General features: G+C 40.1%; 3 protein-coding genes and 1 long non-coding RNA gene across 4 annotated transcripts; all 4 read left to right on the top strand.

Moving 5' to 3' along the window:
* The first annotated feature begins 1,496 nt into the window (after positions 1-1,496).
* On the top strand, positions 1,497-7,487 carry LOC112558224 (arylsulfatase B-like). Its single transcript, XM_025228558.1, is given in 15 exon segments — positions 1,497-1,737; positions 1,886-1,997; positions 2,687-2,738; positions 3,120-3,226; positions 3,623-3,729; positions 4,047-4,111; positions 4,445-4,546; positions 4,760-4,823; positions 5,359-5,456; positions 5,641-5,646; positions 5,648-5,778; positions 5,910-5,971; positions 6,221-6,344; positions 6,706-6,895; positions 7,185-7,487. Coding segments are annotated over 15 exon segments (1,608 nt in total). The 5' UTR covers positions 1,497-1,637; the 3' UTR covers positions 7,473-7,487.
* A 3,041-nt stretch (positions 7,488-10,528) lies between these two features.
* Positions 10,529-12,469, top strand: LOC112557884 (E3 ubiquitin-protein ligase MIB2-like). The gene is made up of 5 exons (XM_025227980.1): positions 10,529-10,776; positions 11,113-11,220; positions 11,436-11,537; positions 11,760-11,979; positions 12,309-12,469. The coding sequence occupies exons 1-5, from the start codon at positions 10,609-10,611 to the stop codon at positions 12,353-12,355; spliced, it is 645 nt and encodes a 214-aa protein (XP_025083765.1). The 5' UTR covers positions 10,529-10,608; the 3' UTR covers positions 12,356-12,469.
* Positions 12,470-12,804: 335 nt separating this feature from the next.
* On the top strand, positions 12,805-14,115 carry LOC112557594 (ankyrin repeat domain-containing protein 2-like). The gene is made up of 4 exons (XM_025227552.1): positions 12,805-12,942; positions 13,079-13,241; positions 13,621-13,789; positions 14,108-14,115. The coding sequence occupies exons 1-4, from the start codon at positions 12,815-12,817 to the stop codon at positions 14,113-14,115; spliced, it is 468 nt and encodes a 155-aa protein (XP_025083337.1). The 5' UTR covers positions 12,805-12,814.
* A 1,135-nt stretch (positions 14,116-15,250) lies between these two features.
* LOC112557828 lies at positions 15,251-17,845 on the top strand. Its single transcript, XR_003098003.1, has 4 exons — positions 15,251-15,340; positions 15,825-15,985; positions 16,362-16,610; positions 17,127-17,845. It is a non-coding gene; the product is annotated as an uncharacterized LOC112557828 (long non-coding RNA).
* Positions 17,846-18,373: the final 528 nt, after the last annotated feature.

The following is an 18,373-nucleotide window of genomic DNA, read 5'->3' on the forward strand; positions in this document are numbered from 1 at the left end:
AGGAAAGCACTATAGCAATTACCATCGACCCTGACTAAGCGGTCAGCGTCCCAACGCCATGGACAGTGGGTACAGGGTGTGTGTATGTGTGTGTATGTGTGTACGTGTGTGTGTGTGTGTACGTGTGTGTGCATGTGTGTGTGTCCACTATGGAGCCACAATGCGTCAGTAAATGATCTGTAACGCTTTAACACCATGGTGACGTCACACCCAAACATCCACCAACGGTTGCTTTGTTGACAAGCACCAGGTCAACACTGCACCAGTCTGACTCATGTTACTGGCTGTTTGGGATGTTTACTTAATGGGCGGCGCATGGAAGGTAGATCACATCTTCCGTTTGTGGATGACAAGCCCTCGTGCAACTGAACTTCAACGATCTTTCGACTGTCAATGGAGGCCGAGCTCAGCTGACAGGAGAGTTTGACGGCACAGCTACCTGCATTTTAAAATATCACACCTCTAGGCAGTTATACAAAGAAAAAAAACTTGTGCATCACTGTCATACTTCACGTCAACGTTATGGAATATTATTGTCATGCAACGAGATACAGTTTCCGACAAATGCGGACTATTTTCGGTGTGTGTACTCAATAGCACAAGTTCGAAATAACAACAAGCGTTGATGAGTTTAGGAATTTTGTATATTCACAGAACTAGGAGAGTTAACAAGCAAAGTCACGAGTATTTGTGGACAGGTGTCCGCAAGCTCGATATTCATACGACAACTTGCAACTTCGGGGTGTAACTTCCGGAAACAAAGCCTGCATTCAAACCTCGCCTCATGTCCGCCATCTTGACTCTCTGTCTTCCGGCGAACGCTGCGTTGCACAGGGACCGCTCGCTGCGCTCAGTTCGCTACGTGCTATGTAACACGCCACTGACACTTGCTACATGACTGGATGAATAACTGGCTGGTTGGTTGACTTTATTTCTCTGCTTTATATATTGTGATTATTGAAATATAGAAGATCTTTATAAAGTTATTCATTCCGTTTCTGATAAAGACAAACATTTTTTATAAATGAAACACTACTTCTAATGTGAGTAGAGGTTTTACAATGAGTGAGTGCACGTGAGCCTTAATGTCTGTACTTGAGAACACTTGTCCTAAGAGGATGCATACACTCACCGTATAAATGCTTCTGTCGTTAAGAAAGAAATGAACAATTTATCTGTCAAGCGATCGGCCCTGAGACACAAGGTAAGAGGTTGATAAATGCAATCTGTCCGCCCTAAATATTGCTTACAGGTCTTTGCCACGATATCCCGTCAAGCGCTGCCTCTGTGTAAAACACAAACTCCACCTTATCCTCCCCCCAACCATCCTACTAATGTGTCGGTCGAATGGTTTGTCTAGATAAAAAAAAAAAAACTGTTCTAGTTTTGGTTCTATTAACCTCGACCTGTTGATAATATTTAGATATTGTGAACAAGCTGTCAGCTGAAGTTAAAAGCAAGAGGCGAAGACTTTATCAGATGACAGGAGCTGAAAGATGTTTTTTATTTGGCTGTGAAAATAATGTATCCGTATCCTGAAGGTATTATTGTAACTGGGTAACTTGTTAATCCTGTGTAAACAGGTAAGCTTGTCCATCCTGTTGTCACAGTGCTTAGGTGCAAGTCTGAAATCCACAATGTATCCTAGACCACTGCACCTCGGGTTACTGCTCCTGGCAGTGTCCTTTGCGGTCAGTAAACAGCCACACATCGTTTTCATTGTCATAGACGATCTCGGTAAGTATAATTCCTTTACCAGTTTATTTACAATAATAACGTACTTTTGAAGTGCAAATGTTGCAATCAGGATGAGCAGTGGCAAAAGTTATATCTCAATTAGTCGATTAATCCTCATTGCCAGAGGTAACGTGTGGTTTGTTTATAGGATGGAACGACATCGGCTTCAACAACCCAGACATCATCTCCCCCAATGTGGACCGACTGGCCAGGGAGGGTCTCATCCTGAGACAATCCTATGTTCAGCCACTCTGCTCTCCGTAAGTTTCTCACTATCGACTATGTGAGCAATACCTTTGAAAGTACAGAAAAACACCGCATATAACAACAGTTATAACATCCCTGTTTAGGCATTATGTTTCTTCTATTTTATAACCCACAACTATCTTCACACTATCTTTCTTGGTTTCTCTTCTTCCCTTCGCTTAGTGAAGTCTCGAGTGGTATACTTAATGTCAAAAGAACGACTGCAATCTCGGTGTCAGTGAGAGAGTATCCTTGTTAAGCCTATCCTACCATAAAAAAAATGGAGAAATCAGCAGTTTTGGTGATGTAAACAAAGCGACAAGGAACAAAGCAGTTCTAATAATCGTCAGACACAAGGGTCAGTGAGGATGAGGAGAATGTTGATAGGGCGACATGACAATCTTATTACACAACAGAAGACGATCATCTTTACTGCTGTAGCAACAAAATGAATTAAGCAAATAAGTGGAAAGTCGGTTAACAAAGCCAGTAAGTTCTCACCTATGTATATGTAGACAACAGTAAATCAAATCCAATCTAACCTCATGACCTTGTTATGGCCGCTTCCTTCAGTCGTTCATTTTAGACAAGTGTATACATAGCTATTTGTGACATTAATAACTTTAAGGGAGCTGACTAGCAGGTAAACATCGTGTGAAACTTGTATCTAATTATGACTGAAACTTGACTTTCATTATTGCAGGTCTCGGTCATCTTTCATGACTGGCTACTTTCCCTACAGGACAGGTCTCCAGGTGAGAACCTTTACTTCTTGTAATCTTTAAGAACCAATCCTTTTGTACATATCAGGTATCAGGAGCATTTATGCATCCTCTCTTCCACACTGTAAACGTCCGAAAATATCTTCATATTGTCTTGAAGCAGTTCACTGAAAATAGTATTAAAAAATGTTTACACACGCACACACACAAAGGCATTCAGAGACATGAGTGTGTGGTTTATTTTGAATGTATGAATATGTTTTATTTTATTTTAATTTAGGAGAGATCCCTTGTGGAGACAAAGAAGACAAATACCAGTTAGTTAGTGCTTAAAAAAGACAACAGACAAAAAGACAAAAAGACAACAAATATTGAAAGTACAATACAAATATACAGGTGTGGTTCTCTGTGTAGCACCTCGTCATCCTCCCAGCTCAGCCCGTGTGCGCTCCTTTGAATGTCTCCACTTTCCTGCCGAGGGAGATGAAAAAACTGGGCTATGCCACTCACATGGTGGGAAAGTGAGTAGTTTCTCACGTGTGAACATTTAGATGTTCAATTTTTATTTACTAGAAAATAACAGCATAGTTTGATGCATGTTTACATGACGGATGGTTACAATAGAGTTGCTAAACCGTAAAACAGAAGGTTAAACATACTTAGGACGAAACGACAAAGAATACAGGAAAAGAGAAAAAGAGAAGGACGGAGGTGGGGAGGAAAAATGTCAAGTGGGAGCGAGAAGTGGACAGATCCACGCATGTTATTAACTCCAACCTCAAGAAAGTACTCACCCCAATAACACATTCTTACCCACCAACACACACTGACCCTACCAACAGCCTCCACCTGATGCTGATTATCATGTTTGATCTTTTTCTTTGTGTTGTTTTTACCACAACTAACGACAATACCAGGTGGCACCTTGGTTTCTGCAACTGGAACTGCACGCCAACGTTTCGGGGCTTTGACTCTTTCCTTGGCTACTACAACGCTCAGGAGGACTACTATGACCGAGTATTTCGTATGTGGACTTTCTATTAGCGAACGTGCCTTGCACCCAACACCTGCCAAATACATCTTATGTTTGAATATGATCTTTATATATATATATATGTTCAACATAATTTATGAATATTCTGGTGTTTAAAAGCGCCTGATATCACTGTTTAGTGAGAGAGAGAAGTACAAGTGGGAGGTGTACATGTTTGGGTACAAGTCAGTGACATGTTAGTCACACCTGTCAAAGTGAACACATAGAAGATAGGCAGGTATGTCTTGTCGTCAATTCTAATATATTCATCGTCATGTACAAAGGATCTGTCGTTTTTTGTTTCTCAGAAGGTTACTACGATTTCCATGACAACACTACACGCAGCACAAAGCAGAACGGAACGTACTCGACGGTACGTCTTCACGTCCACACTTACGTTACGTCCTCACATTGACTTGCTGCAAGATGTGTTACATAGACATTTAAGTTAACATGGTAGTAGCATCTAAATGTGGATTTGTCGCTCACAAACTATGAAACTTCACACAGAAATTTTCAAATAAAACAAACTATAAAGACAAAAAGAAGACGTTTCTCACGTTGTCAACCATTGCCCCACGTGACCAGTGTCCCAGTGTCATGTGCCACTGTTAAGAAAAACGAAACTTTCCTTTTAAATAGCGATTCCCTTGGCGAAGAGAAAGACGAACCCACTGCTGACAGAGGGTCTCTATTTCTGTTTCAGTTTGTGTTCCAAGAACGAGTTCGAGAGATCGTTTCCCGACACAACCCCGCTCAGCCGCTGTTCCTGTACCTGCCACTACAGTCAGTGCACGCTCCCCTCGAGGTACACGAACACAAAAATATAACAATATCATGATCTGTTTATTTAAAACTTGTATTTCACCAACAAGGAAACACAAAGTAACAAAGAAGTAATTTTTTTGTGAGTGAGCAGTGACACTTGCGAACCCGACACTTTTCTCTAATTGCCACTGTTACTACCAACTCCAGTCTGTGGGTGCTGATGCTCATCCTTCTCTTTTTCTTTATTTTGCAGGTTCCGAAAGAGTACTACAACATGTACCCTAATATAGACAATGAAGACAGAAGAGTTTTCTCTGGTATAAATTTAAATTTTACTTATTAAACATTCTGAGATTTGATTACTGCTGTTCTACACTCCATTGTCTGCTTTAGAACACACTGTGAAATTTCTCTCACAAGCAGTTTTCATAGGAATTTTTGATTCATAATATAGAAATGCTTGTATGTATCTTTGGATTTTATTTCCATCTGACAAATATTTATTCGCCCCTTGCTGTGCTGCTTTTATTAATAATAATACTGTTGTCAAATTTTTAATTTTCGTTAAAATTTTAAAAAACGTTCATTACTCATCAGGTAAGGTTCAGTTATAATGTATTTCTACATTTTAATGATGACAATGAGCTTTTTACATGAATATTCACTGTTGTCTGCCTTCACAACACAGTCTAAAAGTTTTCAAATTATACCCCGGAGTTGTAACAATCGCTTTTACAACCTAGTGTTTACTATTGTCGTCGTGTTTACTAAACTATCAAAACAATTGATTACTAACTAGATTATTGTGCAATAATTAAGTTAACTGCAGTGATGACCATGTGGTGTGTACAGGGATGGTCACCGCAATGGATGATGTGATTGGGAATCTGACTTCCTACCTGACAGCACGTGGCATGTACAATGACACGCTCTTCGTCCTCACGGCGGATGTGAGTCCCCGTCCTTTGACTGCCAAATAAATAATATAACAGATACCATATTAAGATTAAAATTTCCCTTGTTTGGTAATTGGATTATATTCGCTGATTTTCTATAGCAATTGAGAATAAATTGCTATGAATAGCAAAGATGAGTTGCAGGATGTGATGGATGTTCTCATGTCTAATGTTACAGAATGGTGGGTGGATACAGTATGGAGGGCAACAACTACCCGTTGCGTGGGGGAAAGTTTACTGTGTGGGAGGGTGGCACCCGAGCTGTTGCCTTGATAAAGGGTCCTGGCTTGAAAGTGACGGGTGCTGAGTATGACGGGTAGGTCTGTCCTTGTCTTCACTTTTGTTCCTCGAATAGACGCAGTCATCACGCATTTCAAGTCTCATGATTCAGAAACAAAACTAACAGATGGATTTTCCCGTGCACTCAAATTATTGTAAATGTTTCAGTCTTATACACGCTGTGGACTGGATGCCGACTATTGTGGCCGCTGCAGGCGGAGAAATCAAAGGTTTGACTATAAAGTATGGTGGAGACAAAATGAACAACACACAAGATAGAACATTTCAGAATGTGTTAACTGCAGCACCTAAACCTACGGGCTTTAACTGTAAAAGGAAAAAAAAGCCTTGTCATTGTAATTTGTAAATCAGTTCATTCATTTCTTTCTTTCTATTTAATATTCTTGCTCAATGGCAGTCAAGAATCACCTCGCCAGTGACCTTTTATCACCTTAATATTGTAGTCTTAAATATTTCAGACGGAGATATTGATGGTATGAACATATGGGATGCTATCAGCAATTACACCCCATCGCCCAGAACAGAGTTTATCTACAATCTGGACGATATGTTTATACCTTTAGAAGGCCATGCTGCAATCAGGTACACAACCTATTGACTATTAGACTATAAACACCTTTCAACATCCTGGTGTCTTTATCGATGTGTGTATGACTTGTATCAATAAATTAACTAATGTGGAAAAAAATATATATATATATTCTTCCACCCGTATGTATTTCATAGGTCACACCTGACATCAATGAGATATATTTTGATACATACAATTTATTTTCTGGCTAGAGCACAGTAGTGATTATGATAAGAATATCAACGATACAAGTAGTGTCCTTAGTTCACTGTGTTTAGTAAAAAGTACAAGATGGAATTAGTAATTAATTATCCGAGCTTGAGAAATGAAAGGAACGAAGAAAGAACTTTCTAGTTTCTCTTTCTGTTGAAGGCAAGGCGATTACAAGCTGATTGTTGGCTTCCCAGGCCTGTACAGTGGTTGGTATTTTCCAAACGAAACAGTCAGCAAGGTGGACACCATGAACACCAGTGACTTGAGTGGTCTGACCATGGCCATCCCACAACAGGACTCACTCTCCTGGCCAGAGCTCAGGAGGAAGTTCGTCTGTACAATGTCAGAGGTGTGTTTGGATGCCAGCATCAACTACTTTACATCACATCAGTAAAATAGTAACATACACGTGTTGACAGGAACTTTCAGATCTCAGTATTCAACATTCAGACTTCAACTTATGTTAATAACAGAAGAAACAGAGGAAGTAAAGAGTGTTTGCCACTCTTTCAAATGTTGCTTTAACATGTAATAATTAAGATAATTATGCAAGTAGCACAAACATTGTGTCGAGACTGTATAGTTCTTTGGACTTCCGCTTGGTTCTGCTGATGATTTGTACAATGTTTGTACTGTAGAGGATCCCACAGAGCATGTGGACCTGGCCTCAGCCCTGCCAGACGTGGTACAGCAGCTGCAGGCTCGTATGGCTGAGTACAAGAAGAAGTATGTACCACCCAACTTTCCCAGCGGCGATCCAAACTCCAATCCTGAAAAATATGACAACACCTGGACACCTGGCTGGTGCTGAAAGACCTGTTACCTGTACTAGTGCTTGCTGTCAATTGTTGTGCAATCGAATTTATGTTATTGAAAGTCTAATCTTTCCTTATATTTACATTGATGCTGATGATGGTAACATTTAATAAATTATGCCACTGTTTGCCTTTGATGGTTATAATTACTGGATACATGACACTGGAGACACCAGAACATTGATAATGTCATCATTGTTTATCGAGTATTAATGTAACAGATTTATATAAGTACACCATGACACTAATAAAGTAGTTTGATGAAAATCTCCAATGAAGATGTTAACACAATCAATGGAGTGCACTCTACTCAGCAACCGAGCATTAAACTTCTGCTATGTTCATGATGGATAAAAGAGTATGAGAACCCTCGACAGGTATAACTAAAAGTCTGACAGTCTTACTCATTTTAATACTTCTGTATCTGCTTTTGAATATCACCAAGAGCACAGCTTGCCGCATTTCAAGTGTTACACACATTACACTCAGACACAGCCACCACACAGGTAACTGATGAAGTCAGGTGAGTCCTGTCACGGAAGACTTCACGATGTCAGTTGGTAACATCGCACACTACACGTCTTCTTTATTTTTTCCTGCTTGAGAGAAACACGAACCTCACCACATCCGGAACTTGAAGTGACGACTTGTGAGACTAAACATTCATTGAAAAACTACTTTTCCCGAGACAAAAATAGAGATGTGTGTGATCATGTGAGCAATCAACCATCCGTGATTCGCATTTGCTATTTGCCTTCATTGTGTGTGTTTGAGATACTTCTACTTCAAAGGTAAGACAGCTCCATTTATAAGGTTTTCCTATTATTACTTAAATTTAAAGAAAATGAAAAACAAACAATAAACTAGAATATTGTATCCGTACACTCATTAAACAGACTTAGAGCAAGATGCTTTCTTCTTGTAAAAATTGAAGGTAAAAATCACATGACACACCTGTACACACGATGTCACATCCTGTTATGTTTGTCTGAGGGGATAAGGAGGCTGTCATGTGATGTGGACATCGATGAGATCCTCAAAGGGATATTTTTCAGTTGTGACTGTGTGAAATATTGACACTAAAATAATCTTGCTTGTGGATGATGTTGTTCTGATGTAAAAAGTGATAAGAACAGTCTCATGACCCTAACAGTCGTATGTCAGCGAGTTCATGGAATATTTACTTGTTAAACAATTCACAAAACATTGTGTAAATCTTATTGACTTATTTCAGTAAGCTTCATGGTCTACCATCACTGAGACCTCCGCCATTGTTACCATGACGACTGTTGTGGGCATGCGCGTGGTGCGGGGTCCTGACTGGGAGGGGAGACAGTGACGGAGGGGAGGCGCACGTGGGGACGGTGATGGAGGTGCTGGGTGAGTACTCGGTGCGCGTGCTGTGGGACACAGGTGTAGAGAGAACGTGCAGAGCAGGGCGTGACGGCAAACTCGACCTCAGGATCTTCGACACAGCGCCAGTGGGTGAGTAGTGGCTGTAGTCACTGAAAACATCGACATCTCACTTCCTGACCAAAGTCCTTTAGCAGTCATCTGCCCACCCTTTTCATCTGTAAATCCTTTCATGTTAATGACCAGGCATTTCCATCGGATGGGAAAGGATAAATACATTTTCCTCTGGCCCTATTTAAATTCGTAAAGAACAATATCAACAATCAGAAATATTTTGCAATATACTTTTAATTTCATTTTAATGTTTCAACTTTTAGTTTAAACCACGAAGATAATAGGAGTAATAATGGAACATGCAGCACAGATGGAAGGAGACTAGCTACAGAGTGCTTGTCTTTGTTTTGGCAAAAAATAAATAAATAAATAAGTAAAATAAAAGCAACCCTAAACAAAATTAATTGACATAAAACTAACGCTAAACTAAATCTAAAAAAAACACAAAAAAACCGAGCAAAGCAAAAAAAAAAAAACCACAAAACAAAACAAACAAACAAAAACAACAACAAAACAACAAAAACAAAGGCAAAGCGAAGTGCAAGCTCCTACTGACTGGAGGCTGTGACAGGTGTGTGTCACCCAGGCAGCACGTGCAGTGTGTGTGACGAGGTGAACGTTGCCGGTATGTTATGGCGGTGTGTGGACTGTAGGACTGTACCCTGTGTCCGGCATGCTACTCACAGGACCACCACCAGCTCCATCACCGATTTTCACGGGTGGACACGCCAGGCAGCTGTGGGTGAGTCTCAACAAGTGTGTGCGTGGCTCGGAAAGGGGGGAGCTTGAAGAAGAGAAAGTATGTGCACGAGGGAGGAGGGAGAAAGAGATAGTAAATGTCTGCATGAGAGAGATATGTCCATCAGACTTTTCTTCAGCTTCAGACTTTATTTAGGAGGCTTGCGGCCCTGGCTGAAGGGAGGTAAACAGGTGACATGCAGACAGTTACAAGTTACAAAAATTTTCGTTGAATTCCTTTCTATATTTTGTTCACAGTTCCTGTAAAAAGTCGAAAAACCAGTGTCAACATTCGGTCCATCGGGATGTTTCCTGGTGCAAAAGTTGTGCGGGGAAAGGACTGGATCTGGGGTCGAACAAGATGGCGGCCTGGGGTCAAAGGGCGAGGTGGAAGGGTTCGAGAAAGCTCCAGACTCCTGCAGAAACATTCTTCGTGTTCGATGGCCCAACGGCGCCACCAACGGCTACCGCCTGGGCTACAAGGGTCACGTGGACCTCTTGTGCGTTGAAGAGGAAGTTGGGCCGAGTTACTACAGGGATCACCTCCCTTTGTTAGGTAAGAGGCTTTGTAATTATGGGTATCAACAGCTCCACTAGCTTCTAAGAGCGATGATCACAGCGAATTGACTGTTGTAACACATTATGGTTGTCATGTTACGACTGCCAGATATCTATTATTTGGTGGAGGGTCGAAGGATTGGCATGTTAGTCCTCCGTCATACCTAGTAATACAAACGGTTTATCATCTTAATATTTTGCCGTTATTGATCATTCAGCCACTGACATTATTTTCCATAAAATTATATATTTAAAGAATGTTATAAGTGTTAACAGGAGTAATAAGTAACAATTAGGAATGAAGTAGATTTAGTATTGATGTAAATCCTGTTGTGTTTTTAATGTGCAGACGTTAGAGATTTCAACTTGTCGGTAAAAACCCCATCATCACCACCAGCAGCAACGACAACAGTATTCACAGGGCGTTCCGAGGCACTGTCAATTATAGGCAAAGACACTAAACAGACTGCGCAACATCCGGTCAATGCCTGCCAGGACTTCAATGCTCATGCCATTGTCAGCAGCGATGAAGATAACGAGGAGGAAGAGATGTCCGTCAAAGTTGGAGACAGCGTCGCTGTGGCGGTTGGGGAGGATGAGCTGGTCGACTTGCAGAAAAAACTTCGGAGGCTGCACCCAGAGAATGAAAGAAGTAAGTTCTCTTTGCCGGACCTTCGCTGTGAAAACGAAATGTGATGCTAGGTTTTCCCGACAATGTGCTTCCCGTGCACTGCAATACAGTCAGTTGAAGTTGAAGTTAGCGAAGTTTAGATAGTCAAACCTTCAACATACGAATTCAAAGTACTCGTTATTGTTCCAAGAATTACAAAAACATTTCAAGTTTTAAGTTTAAAATATGTTGTAGACGTTAGTAATAATAAATCGACATTTAAATGTTATTTAGTGCAATTTTGATTTCAAGAAAACTAAGAAAATGTGTGATTTTGGACAGCCAAATGTTCTATACTATTTTAAATTTCGTTTAAAGGCCATTGGTGTGACAGGCGAGGTTGTCCGAGTGTCAAAAGGAGGATCAGTGTATGTGAACTTCATACCAATGGGACAGTACCGATTCAATCCCAAAGCTTTGGTGAAGGTATCAAGAAGAAGCCTTAAACTTCTCTAATATATACTACTATAATGGACAGAGTCTCGTTTAATTATATTTACAGGAAAGTACAATTCTTACAACAAATAGACGTGCAACAATAGTGGTTGTCGACTTCCATAAATATATAATACAAGCTTTTATGTATGATATGTAAAACATATACCGTTATAATCTTCAGCAGAATTTGAGTCTTTGCACAGGTAATCCAGGTGAGGGAAGGTCAGCTTGTTAGGATCCGACCTGACAAGGACCAGGTCAAGATTCTCAACAGACGGGTGGGCTGGAAGGACGAGATGACAAACGTAAGGACGGCGAACTGTATACATTTTAAAACAACCATCGAGAAAAATGACTGCTTTAAAAAAAATCGTTATACAATCTGAAGCTGTAGTCTTCGATTACCTACAAACCAAATGTTTGTAACTCTCGTCAAAACGCATCGAGCAGAACCTAAAGCTAGTTCAAAACCAATTAATAACCCTGCAAAGTGTTTTAAAATAAGTTTCAGTCATTTTGTTTTGCAGACTGTAGGACAGGTTGGCAGAGTGATCAAGCTGGACGAAAAAGGAGTTGTAGCGATCAGCTTCGGAAATTCTGAGTTCTGCTACACGTACACCAAGGCGTGTTGTCTGCCGGCACACGGTGCACCACAGGACTCACACAACTGTGGTACAAGCGGCAGAGATACTAAACTATTTCCTGTCAGTGTTGTTCTTTTATGTGGGAGCGAATACATAGCTAAAGGTAAGAAAATAAAGTAAACACATCAGATGGAAGTCTTTTGTAACATTTTCTGCAAATCGTGTACAACCAACTAGTGTTGAAACAATTTTCCAAAGTTACCCCCGAAAGTATTGGCTTCATGTTATTTTTACAAACAACTTTTCTAAACTTTGTCAAAAGCTTAAATGCACTTTCCTGTAAAGAAAGGCTCCACCAAAAGATTTTCCAGGTTTTAGGATATAAGTATTTACCTTTTCGGTGCACTGATAGCTTCAAAAAAAAACCAAAATGATCGAGAAAAGTAGATGAAGGAACATTACAGCCCATGTATTTTTTTCCTCTGTGTGCAGACGAGGATAGTAAAACTTTATCCCGCGCACTAAAGAAGAAGAAATAATACGAAAGAAGAGTCTGCATCGTTACTGGTTCCAGAGGTCTGATACACAGTTTGTTTGTTGCCATAGAAACTGGAGACCGCGTCACAGTGTCGAGGTTATGTCGAGCAAACAGAGAACTAGTAAGCAACAAAACTGAATATTTATTTCTTTGACAGTTTTGCTAACCCGTTACCCCAACAATGCCCTGTATCAGATTGCTCCACAACAGTGGTACTAATATATATAAATATATTCTTTCAGTCCTTGTGTGCGAGTGTACGTATTTTCATGTGTGTGTGTGCGCGCGCGCGCGTGGGATTTAAATTTGTTGTTGTTTTGTTTTTGTTATTTAACATTTAACATAGAGCACAACAAGGTCGTTAGGTGTTAGACATGTTTGTCAAATCTATCTATTTATCTACATATGTAACTGTCCCGTTAAAATTTCTTACCTTCAGCTGGAGTCAGCGTGGAACCGCATGTCACCTTTAATGGCGGCATGTACATACGGGCACTTGAAGATCGTGAAGCTGCTTCTTAACCTCGGGGCTAATGTCAGCAGAATATTTGGACTGTACAGGAGCCCTCTAGGGGCTGCCCTTGAAGCGTAAGCCTTTACAACAACAAACAGTTTTGCCTGATCACCATTCATTCATTCAATCATTTATTCGATCAATCAATCAGTCAGTCAGACATGAAAATAAAACTTTTTTTTTTTAATTTTCCCAATTTTTCTATGGCAGTAACCGCAAGGAAGAGAACATCTGTATCTTACTGATAGAGCGGGGTGCGGACGTTCGGGTGGTCGATGGCTTGGATCGGAGCTACATGCACATAGCCGCTACCTACGACCTGCCCAACGTCATCGGTGTACTGGCGGCACGTGGAGCTGACGTCAATGCCAGGGTCAGCGTTTGTCTCAATTTGCACCTCGTAGTTCAGCCTCAGCTGCCGATGCTTCTGCTCTGGAATGACCATACCACATCAGACACCGCAAGCACATTCGTTCTGGATCCCCAGTTATGTCTAAGATAAAATGGATCCCAACTGCATCTTAGAATAAATAAAACCAACCCACATGTCGTAGATGAGAAAACATTATTCTGGTGTCTCAATCATAACTGAATCACTCTAACATTCAATATCAGAATAGGTTAGTGTAAAATCTATGTCCAGGATGGATTAGTATTGTGGATTAATTGTCTATAATCAAGGTAGATAAACTTTTTATAAATGACCATCTTCACCACTGACATCATCATGACCAACATTGTTTTCCGAACAGGACAAGCATCTCGACACCCCGCTCCACAATGCGGTTCAACGAAAGAACCACCGGGCGATGGAGGCTCTTCTGGAGGTCAAAGGTATCGACGTCAGGGCGAAGAACAGACTAGACTACACCGCCCTCCACCTGGCCAGCAAAGATGGATGTTCAAGGTCTAGTTCAGACAGTTGGCTGCAAAGAACAGATTTGCACCAGCTGTTTGTTCCTTCATTTTCAAGCTTGTTCTTAGATGATAAATATTTTGTCATTACTTGTTGCCTGTGCGGTAGAAAACGAAAAAGTTCTGTGATGGTGGAGAACTTGTGTATGTGTTTTGTGGATTGTGTGTGTTTTCTGTCAAAATATGTGTGTATCATGTGGAAATGCGTATGTTATGGGGATTTTTGTGTATTATGTGAATGTGTGTGTTGAAATATTTACTTCACTGAACTGTCCTAAAGCTTTTCATTAAAAGAGATTTTTTTGCAATATACTTATTTTTAAGGGTGGTGATAAAGAAAAGAACTAAAAAAGGTGTGTTGTAAACGAAATTTTCGTTTCTGTGACTTATAATGTGTGTTACTGTAGGACAGTAAAGAAGATCCTTGCGCTGGATGCGAATGGAGTGGACGACTTGCACTACAAAGAAGAAACCGCTTTACACCTGGCGGCAATGAGCGGACATGCTGACGTCATACGGTTACTAGTTATCGATGTGAGCACAATAGTTTAGACAAGCTGTAATCTTGAAAACAAAACATACACCTTTCCCCAGGCAGTCAAAAGAAAACATCACGAAAACAAGTCTTTTATTTTTATATAGGAGATTTGTTAAGATTTGTATTGTTTTTGCAGATGACTAGGTAGACACGCTTACCTTCTGCCACACGACACACTGTCGTCAATACACAGACATGCACACAGATTAACATACGATGAGGAGGCTAGACAGTGATAGTTTCTAGTATAACTGTGCTAAATGACCGCGTCTACGGTGATGGACATTTACCTTCTTTAAACATGAGTAGCTATACTAATTAAAAAGACATTACATATTTTGAAGATCATTATTATTATTTTGTCTGTATGTTTATATTTTTTTCAAACGCTTTGAGCTAGCTTTTGATGGTGGGGTAAAGTACTAAATAAATTATTATTATTATTAATAAAACCCAGGGAGAGCACCAATGATACACCAAAAAATAATATAAACTCGTATATGTCACTGAAATACAAACAAAATCACTGGACCAAGGGATACTTAAGAGGCACTCATATCATTGCAAAGACTGTCGTAAAGAGAGAAAACATGAACCAAGTCGCTTTCAGGTACAAATCTGCATTTGTTGGAACCATTTGTGGTTTTATGAATATGGCATTGATGACAGGGAAAGGCCGACATCAACCTGCGTAACGATGAGCGTTTAAGCCAAACACCTCTCCACTACACATGCGCCAAAGCGAACTTCAAAGCTGCAGAGGCCTTGATGGAGCTTGGTGAGTGAAATTATATTTTGTCTCTATTTATGTGTGTATGCTTCTCGTATATACGCCAATAGATATGAGTCTTAACTTGTGTGCCTGGTGATTATGGTCCTCAAGGGATTCATGTCATGGACTTTTAATATTCTTCGTGTGTGTGTTTACAGGAGCAGATATCAATCACCAAGATTGTCGTGGCAACAGTCCCCTACACCTGGCTGTTAGTTATTGGTCGAAGGCCGAAGTGGACTTGCAGGTAATAATTTTCCGAGCTTTGCAAGGACAGTTTATTCATCACCATTACACTACACTGTTATGTCTTTACTTTCTACCGGTTTGTCCTTTCTTTATTGTTGAAGCTCAATATCGGGTAATGTATGCAACTTTCTGACTCGTTGTGTGTGTGGAGTATGTATTTCCTTTTGTTGGACTCTAGTATCTTTCATCAGTCACGCCCTCCACCCTGTCATCGTATCCCCGCGTACAACCTTGTACAGATACAGAGACATAGAAGGGACCTGTTAGTTGTTCTGTTCTCGTATGTTTAGAATGATGTTTTGAGTATTCATTACATATCTGAATTTCAGAATTGATATACATTATTTATACAGTTGTCGCAGAATACAAGCAGGTATGTGACAGTCTAGTCCTGTCATAAAAAAGCTTCGTAATAAGTAAGATTCATGTCCCTCGTTTTCATATTTCTGTTACTTTGTCTTCATGTGTTGACTGATGTTCAGAGCGAATCAACAAGACGAGAGTACCACGCGCGTGTGGCCATTGGTTGCATGCTCATCAGTAAGGGAGCCTACGTGGATACAAAAAGCAAGAAGGGATTCGATCCCTTTCAGTTTGGTCTCTTTGAACTTCGCGAGAGCGTAAAAAGGTTTATGAAACACAAGTACGTGGCTTCTCTTTATCTCTCAAACAGAACCGATCAGAGTTTGAAATAGTGAAACAGATTTAGAAAAGCTGACAAGATATTTCATGTTGTCATATTATCTTTCGTAGACAAACAAAAACCGCAAATTTCATTGGAAGTATATCTCATATTAAACAAAATTGGTATGCCGTGTCTTAACCAGAAACATTAACTGTATGTATGCTAATGAGATTAAAGCTAGCATTTAAGCATGTCTAATTTATTCAAATGTTAGGTGACTAAACAATATGAGGTGTTCTGTGTCAGGAACTGTTTAGTATTTTGATCATTAATAATTTTAATTGCAAAATAACATAAAATGCTGACATTTACCAAATTTAATTCTGGTTTTCAGCCAACACCTTGTCAGATGCAAGGACACATCTCATGCAGTGGACCCAGATCTCTTTCGCCTTGTGTCGCCATCGGCATCGCCTAACAAAAGAGAAAGTTTCTTATGGGTTAAGTGTGGTATTTGCACGGTTCTCAGTCTCAGTTCACATTTTTGACATGTAAACACAAGCGGTCTGCAACAAGTGCAGCAGTCAAGGACGATGTCCCATTTGTCCAGCGGCCTCTAGTGACAAACACTTCACAGGACCTGGTAAACCTCCTCTACCCCACATCCTCCTCTTCCTTCGCTCTATTTCTTTGGTTTTTGCTTTTTTTCATCATCATCATCATCATCATCATCATCATCATCATCATCATCATCATCATCATCATCATCATCATCATCATCATCAGTCAATCCATCGTCAATCCATCGTCAATCCACCATCAATTCATCAACCCATACACTTCATCCATCATCTTCATCCATCACCATCATCAATCATTCATCCTCATCAATCATTATCATCAATCATCAGTATAGTCGACGTCCTGGTCGTCATGTGTGATGTTAGTGCTGCTGTTTTTCAATGCTCGTGTGTGTGTATGTGTTAGAGCTCGCGTATTGTTAATCTGTTTTCGACTCTCCAAAATCACGTGATTCAGATATTTACTAATTAAAATGTTAATGAAATGAAGAATTATAACGATTTGTGAATAAACCTTTAACCACATTCCTATCTACGCTGCAAGTTCTTATTATCGTGTTCCTGTCATTTCTGTCCAGATGACTAAGTCATCCACGTGTAGCCCAACCTGGATGCTGCATCTGATTGGTTGAAACACTATAACTGTTTCTCCAAAAGTTCTTCTATCCCACGTGACACAGAAGTTGATTACAGGAGCTGTTAGCTCCACTCAGTCATCTGTAGGCAGCGTGCTGTCCCGCAAATAGAAAGTGCGATAATGATTGGAGTGAACTCGAATGTTTGTAAGCAACAAGAGATGGAGGCTACAATACACTTTGAGGCTACAATACACTAGTCTTGTTATGTGTGGAGTGCTTGTGTCTGTGTTCATGTCCTTCTTCCTCTTTCCTTCCTTGTCTAAACTACTAAGCAGGACTGAGATAATGTGAAGTATGGTTAGTAGTAGTAAACGCCGATGATCTTCACAAGTAGTCTTGCTTGGCTAGACTGGGTTAAAAGTTTGTATATGATTAAATTATTATGTAATAACAAATACAGTTTTAGCCTAAATAAAATTACTGCTAATAGAGATGCTTTGATCCACATGTTTCTGTAACACAAAAATATCACTGTATCCAAAAAAAAAAATTGGAGAATAAACGTGTAATAATAGTTTTGAGTTCCTATAAGTTTTTTTTCGATTTCCAGCTGTTATTTGTTTTATTCTCTATTTAATAAGTACATAGCTTCACCACACTTTATTCATTCTTTCGAAAAAAAATAATAGCAGCAGGAACAACAACAACAACAACAACAACAACAACAACAACAACAACAACGTCTTTATCTTAGGACAGGAAGTATCCTTTGTTTACTCAGCCTCAGCACTAAGTCTACCCATGTCACTGTCGTCTAAACACAGCAGTAGCCAATCACATGATTTCTCGTATACGTGTGTGCTGTGTGTAAACTATGCACATCCTACACACTTTGTGTCTTGTAAATCGAAACTGTCCGTCTATTTTCTTGTGCGTCCTCCTTTGTTCAATTTTGATGCTCTGCAACGCTATTGGCTGTTTAATGTCACGTGACCGTCTCAGACGAGCAAGCAAAAGGCAACATCGTCAACAGGCCAACAAAAGCTGCTTTGTTAGGATGACAAGCGATACAGACACCTGTTAACAAAATGGTTAAATTACAAGTCCATAAGGAAGAAGTGCTGCCTCGTCACGACTAAACTACACCAGAATAGCAACTACAGAAATTCCCAAGTTCGAAGACAGCCATTAATAGTAGGATATCCGCCACTTCTGCCATCAAAACTACTACTGGGGTATTTCTCCGT

The sequence above is a fragment of the Pomacea canaliculata genome, linkage group LG2, assembly GCF_003073045.1.
Source record: "Pomacea canaliculata isolate SZHN2017 linkage group LG2, ASM307304v1, whole genome shotgun sequence".
In the NCBI taxonomy this organism is placed as follows: Eukaryota; Metazoa; Mollusca; class Gastropoda; order Architaenioglossa; family Ampullariidae; genus Pomacea; species Pomacea canaliculata.

Excerpts from the sequence above, each read along its gene's own strand:
- LOC112557884 (XM_025227980.1), top strand. The coding sequence starts at position 10,609 with ATGCCTGCCAGGACTTCAATGCTCATGCCATTGTCAGCAGCGATGAAG. Across the intron at positions 11,538-11,759 it reads GGAAGGACGAGATGACAAAC|ACTGTAGGACAGGTTGGCAG; the intron begins GTAAGGACGGCG and ends TTTGTTTTGCAG. Across the intron at positions 11,980-12,308 it reads GAGCGAATACATAGCTAAAG|ACGAGGATAGTAAAACTTTA; the intron begins GTAAGAAAATAA and ends CTCTGTGTGCAG.
- LOC112557594 (XM_025227552.1), top strand. The coding sequence starts at position 12,815 with ATGTCACCTTTAATGGCGGCATGTACATACGGGCACTTGAAGATCGTG. Across the intron at positions 12,943-13,078 it reads CTAGGGGCTGCCCTTGAAGC|TAACCGCAAGGAAGAGAACA; the intron begins GTAAGCCTTTAC and ends TTTCTATGGCAG. Across the intron at positions 13,242-13,620 it reads GAGCTGACGTCAATGCCAGG|GACAAGCATCTCGACACCCC; the intron begins GTCAGCGTTTGT and ends TTTTCCGAACAG.